The 27,677-nt window shown below is 41.0% G+C and overlaps 3 protein-coding genes across 5 annotated transcripts in view; all 3 read right to left on the reverse strand.

Annotated features, from left to right (window-relative positions):
* Positions 1-554: 554 nt before the first annotated feature.
* ctr9 (CTR9 component of Paf1/RNA polymerase II complex) lies at positions 555-8,521 on the reverse strand. Its single transcript, XM_085908171.1, has 23 exons — positions 8,343-8,521; positions 7,900-7,998; positions 7,578-7,817; positions 7,374-7,491; positions 6,732-6,821; positions 6,391-6,647; positions 6,204-6,311; positions 5,865-6,101; positions 5,401-5,619; positions 5,052-5,235; positions 4,878-4,966; positions 4,618-4,803; positions 4,007-4,094; positions 3,780-3,928; positions 3,586-3,702; positions 3,207-3,352; positions 3,021-3,092; positions 2,641-2,776; positions 2,419-2,562; positions 2,180-2,331; positions 1,879-1,963; positions 1,275-1,384; positions 555-1,204 (listed from the first exon to the last, which is right to left on the reverse strand). Exons 1-23 carry the CDS (start codon positions 8,385-8,387, stop codon positions 757-759), a joined length of 3,519 nt encoding a protein of 1,172 aa, XP_085764297.1. The 5' UTR covers positions 8,388-8,521; the 3' UTR covers positions 555-756.
* Positions 8,522-9,223: 702 nt separating this feature from the next.
* Positions 9,224-16,203, reverse strand: eif4g2a (eukaryotic translation initiation factor 4, gamma 2a). The gene is made up of 21 exons (XM_085907194.1): positions 16,172-16,203; positions 15,246-15,353; positions 15,062-15,118; positions 14,828-14,953; positions 14,627-14,729; positions 14,398-14,529; positions 14,245-14,311; positions 14,004-14,155; positions 13,540-13,650; positions 13,267-13,449; positions 13,038-13,191; positions 12,787-12,956; positions 12,597-12,704; positions 12,372-12,479; positions 12,195-12,299; positions 11,858-12,073; positions 11,502-11,760; positions 10,975-11,179; positions 10,687-10,895; positions 10,491-10,612; positions 9,224-10,350 (listed from the first exon to the last, which is right to left on the reverse strand). The coding sequence occupies exons 1-21, from the start codon at positions 16,201-16,203 to the stop codon at positions 10,285-10,287; spliced, it is 2,793 nt and encodes a 930-aa protein (XP_085763320.1). The 3' UTR covers positions 9,224-10,284.
* Positions 16,204-19,313: 3,110 nt separating this feature from the next.
* galnt18b (UDP-N-acetyl-alpha-D-galactosamine:polypeptide N-acetylgalactosaminyltransferase 18b) overlaps positions 19,314-27,677 on the reverse strand; it is a 47,162-nt gene continuing 38,798 nt past the window's right edge. For 2 of the 3 annotated variants that reach the window (XM_085906941.1, XM_085906943.1), the window contains exons 7-11: positions 26,772-26,957; positions 25,067-25,204; positions 22,348-22,443; positions 20,905-21,069; positions 19,314-20,617 (exon numbers count right to left, since the gene is read on the reverse strand). In XM_085906941.1, coding sequence (XP_085763067.1) covers positions 20,471-20,617; positions 20,905-21,069; positions 22,348-22,443; positions 25,067-25,204; positions 26,772-26,957 — 732 coding nt within the window. In that variant the 3' untranslated portion in view covers positions 19,314-20,470. The remainder of the gene's footprint in view (positions 20,618-20,904; positions 21,070-22,347; positions 22,444-25,066; positions 25,205-26,771; positions 26,958-27,677) is intronic. The other variant, XM_085906942.1, reaches the window with a different exon arrangement.

The following is a 27,677-nucleotide window of genomic DNA, read 5'->3' on the forward strand; positions in this document are numbered from 1 at the left end:
TCTCAGTCAGGAAAACCTGATGTTTGCAGGTTTGATGAAGTAAAAAAATAAGGAACATCCAATAATAAAATGAATTATACATATATCAAAAGGCCTGCAAAAAAAATCAAGTGTTTTCATGGTGCTGAGAAGAAAAAAAAACAAGGAGTCTGTTATAAGTCTACATTTGTCTATTAACTAACACGTCAATCAATCTTGTGGTCAATGATATTTTATAAATAAATATAAAAAGAGATTTCAATTGTAATAATAAATTCTTACCTCACAAGCCAGTGCAGCTCTTCTGAAAGACAAACAAATGCTTAAATCTATATTATTGTCATTGTTATTTGGCCAATGGTCTGATTCACGTAAGAAGTCTTCAAGATGCTCTTGTGCTTATATTCACTTGACATCAAAACCAGCTGACAACCCCCACCCCCGCCCCCACCCAGCACCCTCCATCAGCCCCTTTTTCCTCTGCTTCTCTACTGCCAAATTGACTGCCTGTGACAATTGTGCATTAACTGTTTGTTTCCAAGTTGCCTGTTATAGCACACCAAACATACAGTACCAATGAAAATTTTGGAAACGCTGTGAAAAAAGTGAACTTTTTTTTTTTAATGTCATTTGTCTTTAGATTGACATAAAATACAGTATTTCCCACTTTTCAAACATTCATCTTTTGGGACACAACAAAATAAAACAGTACATGGTAATGCTGTTCTAAAAAAGAAAAACTAAGTCTAGGCATGAATGAGGCAAGTCTGTCAAAACCTAATCACTGTCATCGTCATTGTTGGAGCCCTCGGGTTCTGACGCATTGTCAGAGTGGCGAGGGGACCCTTCGTTGTCAGACCCCGGTTCGGATTCTCGCTCTGATGCCGCCACAGGTGAACCGGGTCGGGACTCGTCGTCCGATCCCGACCTCTTGCTCTCGTTGTCTGACTGGTCCGAGTCGGACTGCTGCTGCGCCCTCCTCTTCTTCACCGGACGGTCGCTGCCAGAGTCATCGTCGTCGGAGCCTGCCGAGCGCTGGGGGCTGCCCATGGATCGCTGAGGGCTGCCCGCTTCACTGCCCGAGCGGTTCCTTCCCTGAGGGCTGCCCGCCTCGCTGCCGGAGCGGTTCCTACCGGCGTCCGAGTCGCTTTCCGATACGATGCGCTTCCTGTGGTGGTCGTTGTCATCATCATCGTCGGACCCGGAACCGCTGTCTCTTTGGTTCCTGAAGAGGAGAAAAGTGAATTCGTAAGACATCATTTCTGCGGCGCCATCTCCTTCCGCTTGCTTTTTACCTGTCCTCTGCTATTTTCAGGCCATCCTCGTCTGAAGACTCAGAAGACGAGATAATTGCCTTTGACTTGATCTTGCCTTTGAGAGAAGGCGGGGGACGCTCAAGCTGAAACTGAAAAAGGACATCAGAAAATTTTGGAAAAAATAAAAATAAAATCAATCTAGCTGTCTACAGTATTAGATTCAACATTTTTCACTCATTGCATCTTTTTGTCCTTACAGCAATTACCACCTAAAAATTCTACTTCATATTATTGTAAGCCACTGTAACATTAGAGTTTGAAAATTAACATACAAAAATCAGAACAAATGAAAATGCATTAAAATAAAAACTGAGCCAAAATACGTGTTTAAAAAACCAAAAAAAAACTGTTCTTCAAAATGAAATCCAAACCCATGAAAAGTACTTAGTGGTTCATTCATGGAACACTAGAGGGAACCAGCAAAAACAGTTGTAATGTGCTAAATAGTTTTACTATTTCGAAAGAGCTAAAAAACATCAGTTCAATCAAAACTAGTTTTGTACGGCTCTAATATTTTTGCACGCCTTATATGGATTTGGAAGAAGCCATTTTTGGGCTTTGTTAAGTGTCAGTTCGAGGGTACCTTTTCGATCCTCTTGCGCTCTTTGGTTTTGCGCTGCTTCTTGGATTGTGCTCCTCCTCCGTCTTCATCGCTGTCTTCTCTACCTCTGTGGCAGCAAAAAAATAAAGACTCAGTTCCACAAAATCAATGGTTGAAAACTGTTCGAGAATATCTGGTGTGAATGCATTTAAAATATTACAGATTGTATTATTAAATGTACTATATTCCATAAAAAAAAGCTTCAACCATTAAGATTATGCTTAGTTTTAACATTAAATTTAGTGACTGTTCAATCGGTGACAGATGTCACTGGCACACTCACTTCTTTCTCTTTCGGCGGGCCTTCTTTTCTCCGTCTTCACCCTCGTCTTGCTCGCTCCCGCTGGCTGCCTTCTTCTTCTTCTTTTTCTTCACGGGCAGATCTTCGTCGGAGTCGTCATTGACAAACTCGTCCATGTCGCCTCCCTTCTTGCGCTAGGAGTGGACAGAGAGAAGTCATGTTTTTTTTTTTTGCGCTACATTCGCCCTAGTCTGTGTGTGATCAAAGTGTGCGTCACTCACACGTCCGCCACCACCACCGCCCTTTTTCCTCTCCTTGGAGACGCCCTCGGTGAAGTTGAGCAAGTTCTTGGTCTTCTCTACATACAAAGCTCTCTGTTCCAGCAGCTTCTTCTGCTCCTCAGCTTCCCGGCTCTTCTTCTCCTCCTGGACAGTTTATTTTGAGGACCACAATGTCAGCAGATCACACCGCCAACCCTGAAATCTTGGCTGTGATTTACGTACCTGCTCCTTCATCAACTGCTGGCGTAACAGGTCGCGCTCTTGTTCTTGTTTGGCCCGGAGTTCCTTCTCCTCCTCGTCCTGTTTTCTGGCGCGTGCCACGTGGTACTGAGCCTGACTCAGCAGATCAGAACATTGCCTGCCAACAAACAACACACGTGGTCAAATTAGGACACGAGAAAGAATCCAATCCAACACGATTATTATAATCTAGCAGATGCATTAAAAAAAAAAAACAATTGGAGCAGACGGAGACCAAACTTTAAAGAGACAATATGGACAAGTGAGAAAAACACAATTGCAGTAATTGGTGCAGTAAGCCCAAATACACAGGCGGCTTGAGATACAACAAAACAAACACTTGTTTGCGTTTCCAAACATACCTGGCTTCAGAAGCTGCATGTGCAAGGTCAAATCTCATCTTGTCTCCAGCTTTGCTGAGGTAACTGAAATACCTGAGAAGGGACAAGGATGTGAGGAACAAGCGTTTTTACAAATGGCCCGCTCCGCACCGTCCAACTGTCAATCAAAGGTGTGCACGTCCCTGAGTGGAAAGTGACCACTGCTACCTGTGAGCGAGTTCCAGCTCTTTGACAGAGCTCAGCACAGCCTTCAGGTTACTCTTCTCATCCTTCAGCACCAGAGTGGCGAGCCGCTGAAGCACCAGGGCCACGTTGAACATGAGGACCGTATCATTGGGTGCCACGTGGCGGGCCTGAATGTAACACGACAAGCCATTACAACAGCTCATAGAGCAAAATGACAAAAGAAAGACCTTTTGATGACAGAGGTTCTCAACACTTTTGAGGTTCAGGGACCACCACCCAATTCAACATAGCTATCCTTAAATGCCAGAGAAACTGGACTTATTTTTTAAACTATTTATATTAAATTAAAAAAAAAACATGGTCATGGAATAAATACAATTTTTTTTTGGGTAAAATTTACCTTCAGCAGCATCTGCTTGCACTCCTGGAGTTTGCCACATTTAAAGAGTGCTCGCGCCAAGTAGAGCAACACCTCCGTGTTCTGGTGTTTGTAAAACTTCTTGAGGCAGTTCTCATACTGCACAGTAGAAATTCACAATTTAGTGCTCTCATTGATGCACAGACACAATAGTTGGCAATAAATATTCCTCTTACCATCTGCACAGCGCTGATGTACTGCTTCTGCTCCACGTAGATGTGAGCCAGATTCAACCACACATCGCTGATGTCGGCCGTAGCCTCCCTCACTTGTGCAAACACATCCCGGGCCTCTCTGAAGTAGCCCTTATGGGCAAGGACGGCACCTGGATACGAGATATTCCGTCTGAGATCAACATCTGGCACTGGTGTTTGTTTTTAAAAACAAAGAAAGCTCAACACACCAATTCCGTTGGCCGCATAGAGGTTCTTGGCATCATTTCGCAGGACCTGTTTGTAAATAGCCAAGGCGCGATCCTGGTGTCTCTTTTCCTGAACACATGAGAACATTGATAAGGAAAGGTCAGTAGAATGCAGAGTTCCACAAATAATGAACAGTAAATTAAATAATGTATATAAATGTAAACGCCATGCTCACCTAAATTAAAGGGCATCTTTGGCCTCAGCCTTACACAAATGTAAACAACTTTTGCATACTCTGCTAACCAATAAACTAACTTACAGCTCAGGAGAGACCACTGGCTGTGTTTAGAAAACAAAAATATTCTAAAATATTTGCATACTGTATCTCAAAACCAGCAGGACTATGAAAAAAAGTTATTAAATAAAAAAATAAAATACTAAATTCCTCGTGTATTTCCTCCTTGGACACACACAATTGTAGCCAGACTCTCCTTAAAAATTGTAGGGGACTGCATTCCAGTTCCCCATGTTGGTCGACGTCACACCCCGGCAGAGGTTTTAGGAGACAAAGTACTGCTTGGCCCATGTGCTCCATCAAAATGTCTGCATAATCCTCTTGAGAAAGAAGAGAAATATATTCTTTTGTGACTACCTTCTCGCGGTCTCTTGTGGGCTGGTGGAGGGTCTGCAGCCACACATTGCCCAGAGCCAACATGGAGTAGGTGTCATTCTGCGTGGACGGCTGCTTCAGAATACGCTCAAACTTCTTTTGACCGGGTCCCCATTCCTGTTTGGCCAAGTGGAGGTTACCTATGAGGGACCAGGCATCCGGGTGATCCTGCAACAAACAGTAAGAGAGAATGGTGACGGTGGTCTGGAATGACATTACCAGATTCTTTGACCAAAATATACCTGATTAATCTGAAGGGCCTCTTTGAACCAATCAGAAGCCTCGTAGAAATTTCCTTTGTCGCGTGCCATCGCGCCGAGTCGCAAATAGCCTGCAAGCCAAAAAGAAATGTTGCGCAATCACCTCTCATCATACTTCAGCTGCGTGATGTATAGTTGTAGATTTGGTGTACGTACAGTCCACATAGTTGGGATGCTCTCTCAGAATGTTTTTGTAGAGCTTCTCCGCCTCGTGGAATTCACACATGGCCTCGTACAGTCGTGCCAGATTGTAGGAGGTGGTGACGGAAATGGCGTTATAGTAGTGCTCGTCGTGCTCTCCCTCGGCTTTGGCCCGGTCCAGAGAGGCAAGGAAGTATTTCTGGAGGAGGAGAAATGTTTCGTTTTAATGCCTATCATTTGCAACACAGCCCTATTGTCCCTTAAAAACATGGCGGTGGTTTTTGTGCCATTAACATACCAGCTACCAACTCTGTGGTTACGCAACAGTCAAAATGTGATGCAATTTAGAGTCACGGGTCTCTACCTTGGCCTCTTCCAGGTTACCCAGACGGAAATGAAGCGCCCCCAGGTTGTTGAGGATCTCCGGCGGTACATCCGCCTGCACTTTCTCCTGCAGGATGCGGGTGGCTGTGCCGTACGCAGACAGCGCGCCTTGGATGTCGGTCTGCTCCAGGATCTGAGCCAGCTCGATCCAGGCTTCCACGTCGTCGGGGTACTGCTCGGTTACCTTCTTCAAGTGACCCTACGAAGCAAAGATGAAGATTTCTTGTAATAATAAGGTCTACTTTCATCCAATCTATGATAATGGAATAAGTAGTAACTGAAGAGCTGAGTATTTTTAGGTCCTGGTTTGTAAAAAAATGGTTGAGTTTCTTTTTTCATTAGGCTGAGAGGTATGCCACACTCTAGACTCGACATCAATAGTATGGCACAGTGGCAACACTGCACAAATATGACAGATTTGTTGAGTATTTAGGATATACGTACTTTGGCAATGTCTCGTTTTTCCTGGTCGTCAGACGTTGCATACAGGGAGCCCAGAATCTTGATGGTCTCATAGTTGTTGGGGTAGGCCTTTAAAACCTTCTCGAAGCACTGGGCTGCATTCTCTTTGTCTCTTCGATAAACATACATCTGTCCCAGGCCGAAGAAGGGCAACACGAAGGTGGACGAAGCAAACTGGGTGGCCTGGTAGTAATACTGAAAGGCTTGGTCATAATCCTCCTGAGGTCAGAGGAGGAAAGATGAATGACATGGAGTATGGAGAAAGAACAATTTCTGTATTAAATCAGATGGACGCTACGTCACAATTGCCATGGATGCTACCTGCACATGAAAAGATCGAGCCAACTGGTAGCAGCTCTCCGCCTGCATGGCCTCCACTTCCGTGTTGTGGAAAGCATGCAATGCCAGGTGCTGAACTTTGCTGTAGTCCTGAAAGCAGATAACGGCAAACAATGTCAACGGCATTCAAAAGGACGTTGAGAGAGCGGGTGTGATGAAACTTGGCTACCTTTTTGAAGAAGAAGTGGTTGGCGAGGTGGTTGAGCACCATTGGGTTGCTGGGGTCGATGGTGTAAGCGCGCGACAGGAGCTGCACTCCGTTCTTGATGGAGTCGGCCTCCTTGTTGTTGAGCTCCAGCACTGCCAGGCCCACGAGGGCTCCCACGCATTTGGGGTTGAGCTCCAGGGCCCGACCGAACGCCAGGCGAGCTTTCTCCAGTTTGTTGAGCTTGACGAAGCAGTGGCCCATGCCCAGCCTTACCTCAGCTGGTCACATCCAAAAATCAATGCGATACAGCATGTCATGTATGCATGACTAGAAAAGTGAAGGCAACGGTTTAAAACCTTTACCTGGACAGCCGGGGTTTGTGCGCAGAGCCTTTTTGTAGTATGCCAGTGCTCCTCTGTAATCTTTTTTATTGAAGGAGATGCACGCCTTTCCTAATAAACAACAAAAAGGTGAGCTATATCAGTGGGTCAAGTCTCATTATTTGCACAATTGTATTGTTCAACGTGGTTTATGATCATGCAGAGGTTTTTGTTTTGATGGACGAGCTCCTGTTCTGTTTTTTCAAATTAATGTTACTTCTCTTCTTCAGTGGCTGGTGCTACAACAATGCTTGTACATTATTGTTCTAATTCTATCATTTGATTAAAATGACATTGTAAACTCTCCTAATAATAAAAAAATGACAAATCCAAAACAAAGTTGTACAAAACTAATCCGTCAGTTGAAGCTTTGAAACTCCTTTTGAGTTGTAAAGTCAAATAAATAAACCAAAATAAATAAATGAATGAATGAAAACAAATGCACAAAACGCAAACAAACAAATAAATCGGTTGAATAATTGTTTCTCTGAAATGTTTCCTACAAAACATCAAGATGGGCATCAAAAATTAAATACAACCGGACAAGGTTGTAACCATCCTCCATAACAACAGTAAAGTGTTGCGATATTCCTAAAAACCTTAATTTTATCGTGTTCAACTTGCCAAGTAACGCAGGGATGTTATTAGTGGACTGGTTGAGGACAAACTGGAACTGAGCGTCAGCCTGGTCCATCTTGTCTCCTTCCAGTAGGCAAAAACAAGCTCTACCCAGCAAATGGTTCTGAACAAGACAAGAGGAGTTTCATTCATTCAACATAAACACTTCTTTTTTTTTTTTAATCACCTGCTCTGAGATATTGATCTCACCTGATCATACATAATGATCTTGTCTGCCATTGTGTACAAGAGTGTGGCCTGTGTGATGAGCTCTTTTTTGGCATCTTTGTTCTTTTCCTTGCGTGCCTGCTGCACGTAGTAAGCTGCCAGAGTGTCTAGACATGTCATCTGATCCTTCTCGTGGTCGCTGTAATCCAGGTTCCCATCGATACGTGCCGCCTCCAGGAGTTTGACAAAGTCCTCTGTTTTGCCCTGCTTGTAGTACTCCAGCTGAGAGAAGAAAACAAGGTAGTGTCATTGTTTCATTGCTTATATGAGGAGCTTTACATCTGCAAAAAGTAGATATACTCACCGCCAAGGCAATCCATATGTGGAGCTGTGTGTGCTCCTGCTTCAGGATACTAATGACCTCATCACCTTCAGGCAGTTGATCAAAATCAAGCTCGATGACCTGCAGGATGAAATTTTATTATTACATTTAAATCAATTTGATGATTAGATGCAAATTAATAAAGAAGACAATCATATTCCATCTGCAGGAATATGACTTCCGTTCCGTTTTGCGGACAGTGAAAGGTAGTATTTTGGTGTGTATGTCTGATTAGCAACACCACACCGATTTACAATATTTTACCAATGTATATTAAAATACAGAAACGCTAATTTGGACATATAGTGTCTATGTCACAAATGAAGCACTAATACAGTGAAGAACAATTCTGAGGTTAGCAATAGCACACACTGCTAATAACACAGCAGCGGCCGTTTGAGAGCCAGCATAAAAACAAGATTTACCTCATCCGTGTCCCGCAGAGGGATCTCGATAGACCCTCGAGACATCTTGGAGGAAAAAACAAACAAATGCAATTGACAGAAACTTTAATGCCAGTGCAGCCAAATAGCCTGGACGTAAATTGGTGGCTTACACCGGAAGCCAGTACACAGATTGTGCAACCGAAAACTGCGTCCGATCGGACAAATGACTACATTTTCATTTTTACGACTTCGCTGATTTAGTTATAGAAACTCGCAATGCCGGATGAGTTGTCACCTCGGTTTAAAGAATCAAAAACAGTATGTTTTCCTTGTAAATGGTGAATTGCCTCTTTACGTGTGTCAAGAATGATCAAGAATTAATAGCTTGACCACTTAATAATGCTACATTATTAGGGTCGCAAAACAGGCCAAAATACCAAAATCCTGGTGTGGCAAGACGCATTGCATATCTGACTTTATAAATTTTGGGGAGATTTGATTAAGTTTTATTTCATTTTAATTTGGTTAATTTTAAATTGTTCTAGAGAATAAGCGGTAGGCGTGAGGAAATGGATTGATAAACACTGCCAGTGTCATAAAAACTAAGTGCAGTGAATCAGACCGAGTCATTCAATTTTTAAAATATAACCTCCTTGGATTGTATCGATGTACATATCCAATCCTTTGTTAAAGGGATGACAATATAAGGCATCTTTTGAAAAATAAATCTGCATCACTGGCCAAGTACGTATTGTAAAATGACAACTCATTGCATTATACCCTCTGAAACCTGAGTTGGTACTACAATTGAGTTGAATTGCTGCACTTTAGAATGAACCTCCTTGCCACGCTAGCCCCATTTACCAAGACATGCATGAAAGTCACTGGAGATGCACACCCCTAATAAAGAGTAACATAAAACAGCTTGAAATGCTGATCTTTTATTGTTGCCGTTTCCAAAGTCCATTTTCAGCACCAGTATATAATCAATTTTGAAAACAGGAATTAAGATGAGTTACATGGCACAAGGCACCACTGAATTGGCTGTCCAAGCAACACACAAACCAGCGACCGTGAAATGTATTTTATTCAAGGATGATCTGCAGATGCCCACTCAACCGTTACTTACGTTACATCGACACCCAAAAGAAAGCGCAGGTGGTCACATGCAAGAAGATTAAAGAGACCACTTAAAAACCCCGACTATATGGCAAACTGGAAACTAAACTTTGGCTGTCTCGATGATAAAACACTTTCAAGTATAGTCAGATACAGAGGTATATTTATAAAAAGTGATAAATTAAAAAAGGCAACACAGATTTATTTTACAGCACATTAATATCCACACTCCAAAATACATGATTTATTTAAAAAAAAAAAAAACTACCATCAAACTATTTTGAAAGCGTCAGAAATCTTAGAAGCAAAATGAATTCATTGCTTAGAGAAAAAAAAAAGAAACAAAACATAAATGGCAACTTATTGGCGCTCTCATCATTAGTTACTTGTGCCGTATGCCAAACATACAAAATGGCAGCCCGGTGTCAAATTCAACACAAGAAAACAAAATGATCAGATGAGCTTGCACACAGCTGTCAAACACACAAATCTGCAATTTAGGATTGTTCTTTATATCAAAATTAAGAACATGTATGATACTATTGCAACAACTCGTGATGTGCAGCAAAGTGCATCTAAAAACAGATAAAAATGAGCCTCTTGATAATGTATGTTCTCATTTGTAAACAGCAGCACATGATAACTGCAACCTGATTATGAAACCGTGTGTATGTTCGCCAAAACACCTCCTGTTACCCTAAATGTAAATCAATTCCAAAATATACTTGGGACAAATTACGTCTTTAAATAGAACCATTACATGTTGACGCTGGCTGTAGTCGATTAGTAACAGCGGCGTTGTTGCTGACAGAGGCAAAGTAGTAAAAAGGGGACTCAAATTCCAACACTGCGGGAGGGGATTTTAGTAATCTTCATCCTCTGACTCCTCATCTTCAGCAGTCTCCAGCCAGGTGAGCCACTGGTTCACCTGCATGGCAAACAAATCACGCCGGTTATTTTCAGGAAAGTGGATGAAATTATGGTCAGCTTGAACATTAGGGCGTTTAATTTTTGTTGCGATGCAGCTTCATGTGCACGCATCAAGTTGTTTGAGGGGAGTGAACGTACGTGAAACAAGGCTTTTCCTTTTCCCGGATACTCTTGGGTGACGTCTTCTTTCCATGTTAGGAAGGCTTCTTCTTCGATGATTTCCATGTCATAAAAATAGGCAAAAAAGCGCAGCAGCATGCCTGGAAACAGAGAACACGTTTAGCATTTCTACTTGCATGTGTGCGAACGCGTGCGTGCCTGTGGTGGTGGTCACCTTTGGGGAATTGTTTGGCGTTACAGTGGACCTGCAGCGCATAGAGTGCACTGACTTGCAAGTCAGTGTGCTCGTGCAAGAACTTCTGCATGACGGGCTTGAAAGAAAGCAGCAGCTGCTTCTCCTCATCGAGCTGCTCTTTGCTAGGTGCTGCCAGCTGCTCTTCGTCGTCATCTGGGTTGATCTCATAGGCAATGTACTGCAAGAAACTATCAGGGGAAAAAAATGACAATGAGAGCAAGCTGAGTAAAAAGCCTATGTGCATGAAGGAGGGTGTAGTGTACCTACCTGGTGGTGAGGATGTTGACAAAGCCTTTGTCGGTGTGCAGTTTGGGAGAGATGTTATCTTTAATCCACTTGTAGATGGACTGCGGAGATGGGTCCACTTTGATTTGCTTCAGAAGCTCCTTCTCCAGCTTCATCAGTGGGAACAAAAAGCTCAGGCCTTTGCCCTCCAGAATCTCCAACATGCGGTCCTTGTTCTGGTCCATTTCTAAGGAAGGGAGATAAAACACAGTGACACTCTACCCCAATAAATACTGGAGCTTTGATTGCACATTTATTAACAATTTGAGTGCGCCAAACTTTGAATTTAGATTTGGGGTAGAAAATCCCCAAAGAACAAACTGTTGGCTAAAAGGTTTTGGGTTGCCCACTTTTGGATAACCAAGCCAGATATTGTGGTAATGTGCCAGATAATTTATCTAGTGGTGAAGAGATTTGCTGGAGACAGATTTGATTGTGGAACAACTTTCCTAAACAAAAGCAAATGAGTCTAAAATGATGGCTTAGACGTGAGCTGGTATCAGCCATACCAGGTAGCATCTTCTGCATGTTGACTTTGCTCTTCTGGAAAACATCGCCAAGCCACTCGCAATCTTTGAGCTTGACCATCTGTTGCAGACAGAGCAGGAAGAGCGGGAAATGGGCGCCGTTCTCCAGCTGGTGAGCCAAATCAGTCATGCTGATGAGGTCAGCGACGGCCGCCCGGCCCGCAAACTGAGCCAGGTACGATTTCACCAATGGGACTTCTTCCTCAATCTTGGGACATTGGTCCAGGACACCGAGAATGGACTGTTCATGGAGCGTCGGCAAACAAAAGGTGGGAAGATGATTTAATGCTCTTTTGTTGTATGCGTGTGTTGCTGCTGTAGGAGTTGTTTCCACTCACCTGCAGAAGGTTCTCACTTGTGACAAGGCCCTCTGTACAGAGTTCGTGAATCAGGTTGCTCGCAAGCTCCTTATCGTCGTCAGAGCGACTGAGCGAAGACACCACAATCTTGTTTAGCATCTCAGATAAAAAGTGTTTTGGAGCCTTCATCTCCTTGACGGCGGCCACAGCCTCGCAAACGTTCTTGCTGTTCATATAGTCTGCAATCAGCGTCTCCTAAAACATGGCAATGGCCAAATGTGTTAAGCTGCAAGTCGTATACATTTTGAGGTACAAGGCCATGAAAGGGGGGGGGGGTGGAAAAAAAAAAAGAAAAAAAAGAAAGAAAGAACATTACCGTCATTTTGTGCAGCTCTTCCTTAGTCGGAGGTAGTTTTTTGCTGGACTTTGCAGGTTTTTCCTGAATTGGTGGAGGGTTGCTTTTAAGACCAAGCTGTGGGGACTACAAAAAGAAAACAATTAACCACGCAAGTTTTTGAAAGCCATTTTTAAAAATAAAATAACATTCAATTACCTGTCCGATTAGGGAACCTTGGGCACTTGGTGGCATCATCGTCATCTGTGGCTGCAGCTTTGGCACTTTTTTGTTTAAGATGAATGACTGTGCTGGCCTCAGGCTGATCTAATGGCATAAAAATTAAAGTTAAAACTATCACCAAAGTCATCTGCTTACAAGACAAGTTAATGTCATATTAGAACCTAGCGAGGGGCTTCCCACCATCTTAAGAAAACTAAGTACCTCATCAACATTGAGTATCCCTTTCTTGCTAAAGCGCGGGCCGATATCCTTGGACTGCATCTGAACCGAGCCATTCTGTTTATGGCTGAAAACCGGTGAACCCTGACCCTGGGGTGACAGACAGTTCAAGATTTGTAATGTTGAGAATAGACAGGATGGAAGCAAGACAAAAACACCCAGCGGCAATCACCTGCATTGGCTTGATAAAAGGCTTGCTCCCTGTGTCGAACTGGGGCTGATGCGAGCTGCTGTTGTTGTTAATCCCAATATGGCCATTGAAAATTGGGTTAGAGCGGTGGCGACCCAAAGTCGGAGAGTAGTGGTCTTGAATAACTCCAGGACCCGTTCCGATACCAATCCCTGCACAAATTATAAGCAAAACCAAAAATATTGCAATTGTGTTGCAATGTGGCTCATGCAGACAACCTTACTGTGGCATACCGGGCATTTGTCCAAACATGTCAGCGAGGCCCCCGAGCCCTTCTTTGTCAAATCTGACCCTGGCCTGTAGGAAAGAGCTATCCAGGAAGGTATTGTCCATGAAAAAGTCAGCCCTCAAGCAGTCAGACTGAGGTGGAATGAACACACCCAAATCCTGCAAAACACATTCGGGTTAGCATCGGCCCAGAATGAGGAGTGAATAAGCAAGGGATTGAAAATGCCAACAAACCTTTACGGCCTCCTGGCGAACTTGGCTGATGGTCTTTGGTCCGTTGTCAAAATACGCTTTCCGAGGCACCCAGTTGTTCTGCCGCAGCTCCGTTGTATTCTGCAACAGGAAGCGAATCCTTGCAGGTAATTCCTTGTTGTTTGTCAAGGCGTGCATGCGGTCAAAGTACTGATTCATCAGGGACTGGAGGATAAACAAAAAGAAATTGGTGAGTTACATAAATCGCAATTAAAAGTGGCTGCTTGTTCGCAACAGCGCTTCCTACAATCGTACCCGAGCCTTCTCGTGATCAAGCTTGGGTCCCACCGTCCTCATTATCTGACAGAGGCATTCCAGGTCTTCTCCCATATCCTTAATTTGGACTCTCTTCTTCTTTTCCAGAAGCTTAAAGTAAAAATGCATGTCAGGAAATTTCCAGTTCTGCCTGACAGTTTTGTTTTTTTTAACCATACATTGAGTGACCAGATTCAAAAACACACGCCTTTCTCCATTTAAAAGAACAGAAAATGTGGACTGAGTCTTTCCGGCGCCAGAACATAGTTTGTTGTTACATTTATTCATTATAAGAATACCAGCATTCTGCAGTCATGTAACATGTTAGTTTGTTAGCCACCTGACATTTGGCACTGTGGTGTGTAATTCGAGACTATTCTTTTACATCCTCAAAACGTTTTATATAATAATTCTGGTCACTACTAAGTCAAGGTACCACAGTATGTTGCCTAAATGGAACCTACTGTTTTGATGCATTTATGGAGGATGGATTCATGGATAAGGTGGAGTTTCCCAAGTTCTCCAATGAATTTGATGTTGCCAAGCATTTTAATCTTTGCAATAGCACGCTGTTCCTCCTCTTCAGAGGTGAGAGGGCAGTCATGTTTGTCAAAGACTATCGAGGAAGAACAACAAAGAAAGTTAAACGGGACCCTGACAAAAAATCGTAAAACATGTAGTGTCAAAGAAATATATGCTGCACACCCTCAACATTTCTGGCGCGATTTTCAAATTCATCTTGAAGCTTGGATATGAGAAGCCTTCTGAAGGTCTGCAACAAAGAAAAGAAAAAAATCTGAATGATGAAGAAGGGTCACAAAAACAGCAAATGCAACTTCAAAATATTGGGGCATTTACGGTATTCTGCTTTTTTGTTCCGGGAGTTTCTGTTGCTGGATCTTCAAAGTTTGGCGCGTCTTCTGCCAAGCGTAGACATAGCTGAGCGTACAACTGACTGTACTTGGGCTCTTCAAGGGCTTTGTCAACAATCTAAAAAGGACAAAAGTCAAAAATGTGAATTGAAGCACATAACGAATGAGTGCCTCAATGCGCTATACAAATGGATGCAAGAATTATAGACACTGACCAACAAGATGATTCCTTTCAGGACAAGCTTTGAATCCACACCCACATTGAGGAGCTCCAGGCACAGTTTGTCAAACTTGTCAGGTGTCAGCTTATTAAGTATGCTTAATAAAAAAAAAAAAAAAAGCAGAGAGCCACAATAAACTGGGAGCAAAACGCAAAACCGCTGCAGCAATGTGGAGACGTTCCTGCCAAAACTCACCCTCTCACTTTTCGGAAGATTGCATCGTGTTGGCCTTTCTCAGCAGAGAAGCTGGCTTCTCGTCTAGTGCTTCGAGAAGGTATCCATCTCTGAGCGGCAGAACCTGGGGCCTTCCCCAGGAACTCGCTGTAACAAGTTTAAAAATAGTTAAGATTACATTTAGGTCTGAAGAGATTTGCCACACATGCAACTAACTGACTGACATCATAGATGAAAAATGAAAATAAAAATCACCTGTTGCTTTCAGCCTTGGGAAAGTGCTGAGGTGCACCCCCACCTGCTCCCCCTACTCTGTGATACAAACAGAAAAAACACACATTGAAACGAGAACTGGTGTATGCGTGAAATACTTCCTGTTAGATACGTTTCGGGAGCGCTCCCAATGAAAGTAAGCAACGCGTCTCGTGTTATTGGCTACCTGAAATGAGAAGGAACCCCTGGTGCAACAACACTCTCCACTTTGGCGGCTTGACTACAAATTTTTGGTAAAGAATTGTGTTCTGGGAAGGAATCAGGGAAAAACAACCTACGAGAAAAGAATGATCCTGTTACTCAACAAGCATGTACAGATTTAAACTATTCAAAAATCAGTTTCACACAACGACGACGACGGAGCAAAAACTTGTCCTATTATTGCTGTGCCAAACATTTCTGAGAACCAACATTCTTATTGATGGAACTTAAACTGGATACCCAAGGACATCAACTAAATGCTCAAAAGGCTCTCTGGCTTTAGGTCATACTTCCATAGTGAAGGAAAAAAAGATTTATAACGTGACAACATTTCTCTAAAATGACAGTCTGCAAAATTGTCTAGTATGGTTTGAATGGCCACTTTAACTTGAGAAAGGGATCCAGAGAAATGAAGTCTATTATGTCTAAATGTGCATTTTTAGGGAAGCTTCACCTTTTGTGATGTCACCAATACAAATTCAAGTCAGTTTGAATAAAAAAGGCTGAATTACTCGGTCCCAAATTATATCTCTGCTACGGCCAATTGGATGACAAGGTTGAGGAAATATTCCATCAATAAACTCATATGGTTAAAAATTCAAAGGGATTTTCAAAGTCAAAGTGACCATGACATTTGAATCCCCTGTCCTAAAATCTTAACTTAAATCATGCAAATGGAACTTCATTTGTGAGAAGCACAATGTGAGCAGTAGAAAATGTCAAGTCATTTAGTCATTCATTAATCTGGGCAAATTTTGCTATGACGGATTTTTTTTTTTTAGCTCATGAAGTGTTAATTCCATTTTTTTTTTTTGTTGATAATTCCCAAAGACCACTTGTCATGTTAAAAATAAGACAGTGGAGGGTATAATTGTGGGCTAGTTTTCCTACTCGTAGTAGCCAAACCTGTCCTCCGAAGACATCCTAGTACATGGACCTTAGACCAGATACCAAGGACAGAGAATACATATTCAAACTGCTTCCCATCTCTTTGATTTTTAGTAGATAGAATTTTTTTTTCTTGCTAGTTAACAGTTAGATCATAGCGTGCCCTAAATTGTTCTACTAAATAAAATAAAAAACTGGAATGGTACATGACCCTTCATTTGGACCAATTTCATTCTAAAACTGCTTTCGATCGTTCCAAGTACGTTCTCATTTGAACTGAAACCCGATTTAATCCAAAGGACCGCTGAGCACATGACTGCTCCACGTGCCGGTGGAGCAAAATTCCTCAGTGGTACACACAGGCGGTGCTAACCTGGCACGAGGCATTAGCTTAGCAAACATCGACGTCTCCATTTCGTTTCCATAACATTGTCCGAGACGCGTCGGCTGAATACGTCATTAACTGGAAATGTACCTGTTATAAAGTCGATTGATTAAAGACTCTGTGACAGGGCAATCATCTGATCGACAGAGGCCCGGGACCAGATCTAGATTTTTTGGTTATTCAAACAAATATATTTATACACGACAACTATAAAATTTTTAGAATTCTCGAGTATGTTCAATTAATCATGCTTTACAGTCATGATCGAGGTAATATTACTGTCAGAATTTGGTGATTCAATTAAAAGTGTGGAAGGGCGATTTTCATGTTAACTGAGGATACCGCGTTAGTTAAGATCTTGGTAGAGTCGTACTAAATTAGATTTGAATAAGAATTCAAACTGAGAGCAGGAAAAGCGAATCCAGACGCCGTTTTTCCTCGAGTCTTTGTTAAGAAACCGGATGTTAGCACATAGCCACCACCAGTACGTCGCTATCTTCTCCAAATGGCCATTAAGCAGACATCGTCAGACGATAACTTATGATCGAAACTATTACAATACATTTTATGGATTCAGTTGACATCAGATAAAACAACAATCAAATCTCCGGAATCGCACAAACTAGGTCAAGTAGCTGACATTGGCCAAGCCGTAGAATACCAAAAGCGCTTACCTTTTACAAAAAGAACGTCAGCTTAAATGTTCACTTTTCGACAAGTATAAAAAAAAAAGTAATTAAATGAGGGGGAATTGATGATAATTTGACGTAATTATCACCAGAATGCTTCGGTTTCCAATAAATAAGAGGACGGCCTAGTCGTACAGGCTTGCGGCTGCTGAGAAGAAAGACTGCTGACTGGCTGCGTGCGTCACGAGGGAGGTAGTCGCTTTTGAATGGGGGCTGTTAGAAACGTCATCCGCTTACCCCGCTGACGTCACGTACTAAAAACTCACCGTTTCGCAATCAGTCCAATTCCGGAACTGATTCGATGGCAAGCCCTATTACGGGTTAATAACTCACCTTAAACCTTACCGAGAAATACGATAAGTCAGAAGCAACTTCCTGTCGTTATCTATGGCGAGTGGATCTTTCCAACTCATCGTAATTTGATTAAGTTATTATTATTATTATTATTATTATTATTATTATTATTATTATTATTATTATTATTATTAATGGTAGTAGTTGTAGTAGTAGCTGACCACGGCCACACACTGAGTGGCTCCTTGCAAAAGGAAAAGAAAGAAAAAGAAAACTTTTACAAACCCTTAAAAATCTTAAAGCCAAACAAAAAGACATTTTCCATTAAAAGTGAGGGGAAATTGGGAGAAGGATCCCAGCAAAAACTAGAAAAATCAAAAATGTGAAAAGAAATACACACATATTTGTGAAATTGCCATTTGAACAGAATTTGTTTTTTTTTCTTTTTTCAAAATAATTGAGTCTTTCCAAAAAGTACTCTATTGACTTTCTAATATCTCGCTGCTCCAATTTGTATAATTTCAGTAGACCAGCAGATGTCGCTATAGCCATTACAATACAATGGTATTGCAGAAGATGCCAAACCAAAGCCATTTAAACTCTGTTCCTGATACTCAGTCACCTAAAAGACGCAATATTTCTTTTTTTTTTCACAGTAATAAGGTTGAAAAATAATACATCCAAAGCCTGTAATCCAAACTACTGGGATGCTACATACACACATATATACTGTCATATGCAAATCATCAAACCTGACTGAACTGGAGATATTTTGTCAGGAAGAATGGTCCAAATACCTTCAACCAGAATCCAGACTCTCATTGGAAGCTAGAGGAAGCGTTTAGAGGCAGTTATTTCTGCAAAAGGAGGATTTTCTCCGTTGGGGTGCCCAAATTTATGATAAATTGAGATAAGACAAATCTAAAAGAAATCATATAAAAAGTTAATTTGAAATGTACCTTATCTGTTATAGTTGATATTTAATTTAAAGCACAACTTGTCTTCGCGGGCCACATAAAATGATGTGGCGGTCCGTATCTGGCCCCTGGGCCTTGAGTTTGACACCTGTGCCCTAACCGATTTAAGTCTAATTCAGCAAGTTGATGTGCGTAATTTTCTGCGGGATCTGCTTGAGCATACAGAGGGGCTCTTGTTGCATCTATATTAAGAACAAGCGAAGGAGGTCTTTTTGATGAAAGTGGGTTTCCATGTATATTTAACGCAATGGTCTGTTGAGCCCTGCTCGAATGCAGTTTCTAATGAGGACTGACATTTTGAAAACAGACTGGGCCACCAGTCGCCTCCTCAGGTGCACAAAACAGTGGGAGCAGAGAGCGGACCTATTTTTCATCCTCCGCATTTGTCATGACTCACTGACATCCTTTACATGCTGTGTACTTTTTGAGATGCAGCATGTGTGCAAGAATATCTTTGACTTTGTATAGACTCACGCCAACAAAAAGCAAGAAGCACCTTATTTTCCAAATGATGATTCATATTTCATATTCATTGTGCAAAGTAGTAGTTTTTGTCAAGAATGTTGTCGACTTCCCTTTGGAGCGCTCAAGGTTGCAATGTAGTGGTACATACGTACTTCCCGAACAGACTTTCATTGGTAAACATTTTTAATTGTCCTGCAAAAGATATTTTCCTTTGATTTTCTTAAGTCTCTGCTTGCATTGACTTTAGTGGTTTTTGTAGTGTTTATTGCATTTTAAATAGTTGATGGGCATTGAGGTTGTCTTTGTTAAAAAGGCACATGAATGTAGGAGTTTAAATGTTTTTTTATTTATTTACTTATTAAAAATATTCAGGTTATTAACAAACAAAAAATAATCAACATATATACAGCTAATTCACAAAACAAACCTGAGACCATGAAATAAAATACTTACAACAGGAACAGATTGCTACATGGTAGCCGTAAGAAAGCTTCAAAACACAGACACCAGTACCCTTTTTTTCATCCAATGAAAATATGACTGTACTGCTTAAACCAGAAAATATACAAAGTATTGTACCTTGTGGTAAAAATACCAATTGAAATACCAGCGAGCTCATCTTTCCATGGGCATATTTAAATGATGTAACGTTCGCAATATGATTTAGCATTAATGGCATCATGTAATCCGTTCCCCACCTCCATTTGGGTTTTTGAGATTTGAAGACAACATATGACGACAAATGAATTGAACGGCGCTTAAAGGGAATGTCAACCCCAAAATTTTATTTTGAGTGATATGCTGTATCTGCCCCCAATAGTCTAAAAGGGTATTCTAATCAACGTTGTGTTGGCCGAAAATAAGTTAAGCAGCAAAATGAATCCGTTTTTATTCATCTTTTGACGCGACCATTTTGCATTGTACTGGCAGTTATCGTCGACTGAAAATGACATCACACCTGCAGTCTCAGGGCACAACCAATCACAGCTCAGTTTCAGAAAACCGGTGAGCCGTGATCGGTTATGACCCGAAACCTGCTCACAGTGGATTTTGTTGGTTTAACTCGTATTCCACAAACAAAACAATCAAATCTTTGTGTATTGATGAGTTGGGCTGCACAGAACATATTATTACAAAGAAAATTTTGGGGTTTACTTTCACTTTAATGTCAGAGTACATACTCGAGTTTGTCCATTTCACATTTCTGGAATTATTTCAATTTTCATTACTGTTTTTTTTTAAATAGCATGTTAAACAATATGAAAGTCATGATTTTCGGAGGTTGTAGCTCGAATGCTCATGACGCACTGATCAAGGTCATCAGCCATGTGTTTCTTATGATTATCTTTGATTAGAATGTATGGAAGGCTGACGTTAGAATTTCCAAGTGTGATGTTTTCTACTTTCCAATCATTTGGAATGCAGAATTACACTCACAGATACAGACGCAAACTCCCTATGCAGTCACTCAGTCAAAGTCGGTCGGGTGTGCTCATGGGGAATTGCTATACAACACGTTGGTGATGAACCATTTCTGTCCAGTGCATTTCTGTACAGAGAGTTGGTAACCAAACTCGTTGTCACTGTTTGCTACAAGCTCCAAGCATCTTCTTGATTTCCTGTTCTGAATAGATCCTCCCTGAGAAAAGATGAAAATGTTTAGAAGAACATTATCTTTAAACTTTTGACAAACGCTGTTGTATAACAATAATTGAGAGATCGTCATCTACAGTACTTTCAAATGCAATTTTTTTGAACTCAGAAACTACAAGCTGGCTTGAAGCCAGTTGCTTGAAGGAGTCATGTCATCTCACCTAGTATGACAAAACGCATTCTAATCTAATCATTCCCCCTTTTTGAGATCTTAGTAAATAAAAAGGCCCTTCGTTTTGTTATCTAAAGCGTCGACTGAACATTTGCTGTCACCTGAGTGAAGAACCAGTGTAGTTTCATGCGTTTGGCTGTGGCATAGCCACACTCGATGAGGCGTGGTCTGCTGTTCACGTCCACTAGGCACTTGTTGTCATCATCGTCAACAGTGGGACTAAGGAGACCCACCAGAAGCTGCTGAGTTCTGGTGTAGTACACATTCTGTGAGAACATAAAAAAATTGGTTTTGATGTCTGAGGCAGTCACAGAGGATGATGAAAGGGTTAGATTAGTTATTAACTAGTTTTTCATTTCAACTTTTTAGGCCATTTCTGATGACTCCCTAAACTTTTGATTAGAATTTTAAAAAGGTGACTATTGTCTAACAAAAGAAAAGAACCTTCAACATGCTGAAAATGGGAAAAGTTGTTCAATAATCGTGTGCTTACAGATAGCAAAGTTAAGAGTTTGAGATTTGAATTTTTCATTTTTTATGTCGATAGTTTCTCGGCTCCAATGATCAATGACCAGGCTTCTTGACCGCTAATAATCAGTATCGACCTAAAAAAAAAAAAAAAAGTCATTCCATCTGTAATTCTGAACGAGGATTTCATAACTTTCTAACTAACTTTTAACCAACTATTTTCAATGTTTTTGTGTCAAAGGATTGTGACATTAGAAAATCTTTGGAAGAATCGAATCTACTTATTTACTTGATTTAACTGCTGACTGGAGGAATATGTCGACAGCAGACAACACACACACGATGGATTCAAAGCAAGCATAAATATATAATTCTTACAAACAGCCTTTTTTTTCAAGGGAATCGGCTTTTCTGTATTTAGCTGGGATACTGATCATTTGGTGGAGGAATAATCTCCGTACAAAAAAGAAAAAGGCTTTGCATTTAAATATGGGAAAGAGGAAGAAAAATGTCATAATATCACAAGTCCGGTCGTACTTGTAGTAGAAGGACATAAAGCATGGACAGCAAGGACACTGAATAAATAGTCAAACGGCATTCTATAGGGGACACTAAAACGATTAAACAACATTTTGCTTTAACTATTGCATGCCTCCGTGGCTGAAAAATAAATGATACAACATAATTGAGCCCTGGAGCAAAAGTAAATTGTTCATAGCCCACTTTTATAATTATAGATTTAGAAGAATGAAAAAAAAAAAAGATGCAATATCTTAATTTGCTATCATTTGTGAAATAGAAAGCCAGACTACATAAGACCTAAACATTGTCTCAGCAAGGTGAAAACAATCTGCTCAGCCAAAGAAGGATGAAGGGATCAATAGCAGTTTGATGAGGTTGGCAAACACAGATGCGAATAAAGCTGCGTTAACATTTGAGGACATTTAAAGTCGCTGTTATTTCGGCTGACCTACGCTGAACAAACAGTTCAATTAGATTTTGAACTTGTGAGGCAACAGCCAAGCGACATGATTTGAAATGCAGCTCTGGCTGTAAAATAAGAAAAGAGCTCAAACCTGTGGTGTCATTCCATGACAGAGGTACATGATGGGAACATTGTCATTTTCAGGCCCTTGATCAAGACACACATCATTCTTCAGAGAGTTTTTCAGCTGTACGACACAAAAAAACACAATATTAGCGAATAGGACTGGTGTCAGTTAAGTCAATAAAATGAGTAAATTGAGTTGAGAAGTCAAAGATTGCACTAAAGTGAGAGAACAGCTCTTTCAGTATAATACAACGCAAGTCAAAGCAGAAAATATAAACATGAAAGAGTCAAAAATACAAAATAGGAACATTCAAGAGGATATACCCTACATTAATAAAGTCAATGTCGTATAAGTCATAAATTTGGAATGTGGACTTCATTTTTGCTTCATAAAAATGCAAATTTTGCAGCATTATCTATGCTCTTGTCAAAAAGTTATTAGAGCATGCTCTGCCTGATTGGCGCGCCACAAGGTGCTCCAGGAATGGTGCTTGCTTTGAGAGTGCACGGCGGTGGAACACTGCCAGGGACGATTCCACTCCCCACTGGCTCTGTAGACGTTTACTTTATGTGCTAATCAGTAAAGCCACAGGCAGCGCTAGGTCTTTTCCGAGAGCTTAAATGTAAACCTTTCAAGTTTTGTTTGGCAAAAAAAAAAAAAAAAGAAGCTATTCTTTACGATACCTGTGGAGACGAACTTGGCAAATATGTCAAGTGGCAGTAGATGCCTTAAAGTAATCATTGATTTGCAATGCAATTTTAAAACCATTCATTCATGACTGACAATCGATGGGCAGACTATTTCCAAAAACGGCTTAGGATGGAGCTATACACTTGAATACAGCTATTGTGTAACAGCATTCTACTTATTAAAAACTTTCTACAAGTTTTTGGTGTGTCTGTGGGAGTCTTAGTCCATTTTCACAGAGGATTTGTGCAGTCAGAGGTCACTGGCAAAGCGGCCAGCATCATCAAAGACGCATTCCACCCCAGCAAACACCTGTTTGACTTATTACCCTCAGGTCACATAAGACCCGGACAAAATGGCTCAGGCATAGTTTCTTCCCCAGAGCCATCATGGTCCTGAACAGACCTCTGAAATCCCGGGTCAAATAACTGTGTATAAGATCAAACGTGCAATATTTTCCAGCGCAATACAAACACGTGCAACATTGTATAATATCAATGTGCAACAATCTTCGAGTGCAAGAACTAAACATGTGCAATATTTTCTAGTTTGTAAAACCCTTGCTGACACATTTTTTTTCTTATTTATATTTAGATATGTACTGCATTGCACAATTTTACATATTGTCTATTTTCTTTTTAAAATGTCATTTTTATGCACTTTGCAAAGCACCTCTTGGAGTGGCAACCAAATTTTGTTACAATGTAAATTTTGATCCCAAAGGTTTTAATTGAATTTGAGATGTGTCTCAATAGTTGCGGCTCTACTAGACTGTGTAGATAGATTGCAGGGCCTCCCTCAAGGATACACCAGGGATGGCACTAAACCGGGGCGAGCCCCATCAGAAATCTGTGCAGCGCAGTAAAGCGCCTCCAGCATTTTATTTGATATCCTATAATATATTCATAAATTATTTTCTCAGTCCTGTGTATCAGTCAAGTCGGTCTTTGGCCTCCGGAGGGGAAAAAAAATCGTGAATCCGTCCCTGGGATACATGTACAATGATTTGGAAGTATGTTGCTTTCTCAGCTCACCATTTGATTTGATTTTTGATCATTTGAAAAAGAGTTTAAGAAGAATGAGATAAGGCTAGTCGTTTGCTTAGGTGACGCATTAAAGACTGTTTGACTGGTTAGTTTGGAGTTTGAAAACGACTAAAAAAATGAATGCATGCAGAAAATGTGTTGTTGATTTTATTTTTGCGTGGCGCTGTAGCGACTCGTCAAACCAATGCCACTGGGTAGCACATCAAATGCATGCCGCAAACACAGAATAATGAGGTCTACAGACATGAATTAATGTAATAAGGCTGGCCTGCTTCCTTGGTTTCCAGCTGCCATTTGTCAGTTTGTACAAGACAAATCACCCATACAACAGGGGGCCATAATAGTGCAGTCTGACTGTCATTGTGCATTAGGGAGCATCTCAGATGAGATGTGGGCGGAAAGGGACATTCCAGCCTGGGCCAGTAAAAACAGTGCCAGCATTTGCCTAGGCAGCCGTGTGTGTTCTCCTGACTAATATAATTCTGCTGCAAAGTCCTCCAGTTGGATTAGCATTATCTACAGTTTAAACGAGGATGTCACTCTGCTGACCTCCATTAAGGGTGAACAGTAATCAAAAGGAGCTTCTTGGTTCTTATTAGGGTCCAAAGCATATGGATTTTTTTTTTTTTTTTTTTTGGCAGATGCCTTGGGACCAGCAGTAGCTGGGCATTGGGGCACTTGCCGGGAATTGAATCTGCACCGTCTACATGAATGGGAGCAGCATGGTACCTTTGTGAACCAGAATAAAGATGTGACTGATTAATTGGCACATTTCTATTTGCTGCATAGTAGCCGTTTGAAAATCTATTTTTGTTGGGGGGGGCGCGTCATTATTTTTGTCTCATGTTGTAATGTGTTCATGTTTTTTAAAAAAAAAAAACAGCAAAAGATTTTAGGAGCACTAATTAATTGGTCATGTTGGTTATGTTCTATGTCGCAGGTGACTTCCTGGTTTACAGAAATGTTACATGCTGCTGCTGAAGTGATGTTGAAAATACGGAATTGCTTACTACGCCATATGCAACAGTTTCGCTGTACATCCTCATCTCAGGGTAGATGTTAACCAGGTACCATCTGAAGGTTTTACACTGCAGCCTCTTCCTCAGAGCCTTCCTTTCCGAGATGTCGCCAATGTCAATGCCCGAGTCCTGGATTCACGCGACAAGTGCATACAAAGTGTAACATTGATTCGATACATTTAACAGGAGTGTAAATCACTGCACTGTTGCAATTGCAAAAGGACCTTATAGATGTTGTACATTTCTTGTTCAGACTTGAAAAGCATCTATTGAAACCATGCCACATCACATTTGCAGACTCAGCAATAATAGGCGCTCAGACTATGGTGGATCTCATTTCATCATGATGCTCATGATGCTTGTCTTTATGTGTCATTCAGAAATGCATTCAAAGCGAAGTGCCACTGCAGTTCTTCTCTGGTGGCCAGATAGCATCTAGAAGTGATTCATGCTGTTGATTTTCACTCCCCCAGAGATAAACCAAAAGTGGCATTTGCCCTGCGTGCTTAATTCTTTGGGCTGCGGCTAAATTTCATGCTTAGTGAGTACAGCCTAAGTTAAATGCCTCATTATTGACTGAATAAATTGCCTGCAGATGTTTATCTATTCAACAGAATATACAGAGACCCCGAAGGGATAATACAATTAACATAAAAAGACATAGTGCACCCATCTAATTATTCATCAAATTCAGTTCACGAGAAGAACAACATTTATCTGTTAAGTCCCTTTGAAGACAATCCTATCCCCCTAAGACCTAAATACAGTTCAGTGAAAAGCACTTAAGTCAGAGACAATCAATCACAGGATGCTGATTGAATTTTTCTTGTTCTGTTCAGCTACATGATCATGCAGAAAGGTAGATCTCTTTGCCTCTTTATGCTAGAACAGTTTTCTCTGCACTTTGAAATATTTCCTCTGTGGTTATTTGTGTCATGATATTTATTGGAAAATGAGCATTACAGGAAAAAAAGTTTGTAAAGTTTGACACACAGAGAGAAAGGTACATTTCCACTTCAATTATCATCACCACATTTCTTCACATAATACGTAGTATTACCAAAAGGTGAGAAATTGGCAACCAACAGCGGAAATTAAATTGTACCTTGAGAAATCCTCTAGAAACCACCTCAGTGTAGATTAAATCAATATGTATGAGAAATTATCAAGTGTTTCAATTTGTAAGAATGTAGTTCAATAGGGATGTATTATGTTTCAAGTGTGGAACCAATGTGCATGGAGTGGTAAGTAGAGTGGAGTTTAATTTGTTTCATGGCTAAATCCAATTCACTTGAAGAGCAAATTAGTACTATTCCCCATTGAAATGAGTTTCAATGCCTTTACTATATAGTATAGCCACCAAATCCCTCCCCACCATTTTTGTTACATGTATATAATAAAGAAAAAATAACAGATATATAATAAAATATAATGAACGACAAGGTAAAGAAACACACTGCTTTTATGAAGTTTAGCAAGAATATATTTGTAGGAATCTACTGATGTAAAAATGAAATTATTGATACTCCAACAAACTTTCTTGACAGAAAGGTGCCAGATAGGATAGGAGCTTTTGGGTGAAGAGTTTCCCCAACAACAAAAATTCACTCATTGACCAATTTGTGAATGCCAAACCACGAATGTGCAGGGAGTGTTGCCTTATTGCACCTGGGGATGTGAAAACTCACTCACTCACCTCCTGAGGAACATTCCAGGCCATGTAAACATGACTCTTAAACTCATCCATCCAGACTTCTGCTACTCTGAGGGCATTACGTCGCACGTGAGACGTCAGGTCCTCCGTGTACGGTTTGTGAGCGCGTTCAATGTGGGCGATGCGAGCGCAAGGAAGGACCTCCACACTGCCGCCACACTGCCACACCTAGTATTGCGCAAAATACAAATACACACAAGAAGAATGGCGTGCCATCAGTAGGTTGCAACGGAGATACTGGAAGAGTCACAGAAAGGCAGTTATGTCGCTGCTGCATGTTTAGACCTTTGCACGACATAAAAATACAGAACGAGAGAAAACCTGAAAGACTAACTGCAATGCACCACTCCCACACTTTGATATTTTATTATTGTAATGAAAATGCTATTTTGTCTGCGCATAAGAGGGAACCCAATTCATTATGCTGCAATTTGCTGGTGCTTTTGCCTCTTTTGAAGTGTGCGAGCAGCTGAGTAGCCTCTTCATAGTGAGTGCAGACTGCCACTGTTCACAAGCAATCTTTTTTTTTTTTTGTCACCCTTCTTGCTTTCTGCAGCCTCAACTATCATGAGGAGGCTCTCCAGATGGTAAATGTTTCATAAGGGGAGGCAAGAATCCATGTTGATTAAAATCCAATGATGCTAAATTTTGACTTAATGACTGACGATTGCTGGGAGGTTTGGGACTGTTTGATGACTTCACACTCAACCATGAGTGAAGGACCACTACGGAGAAGAATATTTTTGATATTCCAATTTGCTTTGCGGTGAAGGAGGGCATTATCTTACTGAATTCATCAGATGTACCTGCACTACATGTGCACGACTCATGTACGTATTCGTGCCTTGAGATATGACTTACCCAACTTTTGAGTCTTTTGAGATAAAA

Source organism: Syngnathus leptorhynchus, chromosome 3 (genome assembly GCF_054491065.1).
Source record: "Syngnathus leptorhynchus isolate UIUO chromosome 3, UIUO_Slep, whole genome shotgun sequence".
Taxonomy (NCBI): Eukaryota; Metazoa; Chordata; class Actinopteri; order Syngnathiformes; family Syngnathidae; genus Syngnathus; species Syngnathus leptorhynchus.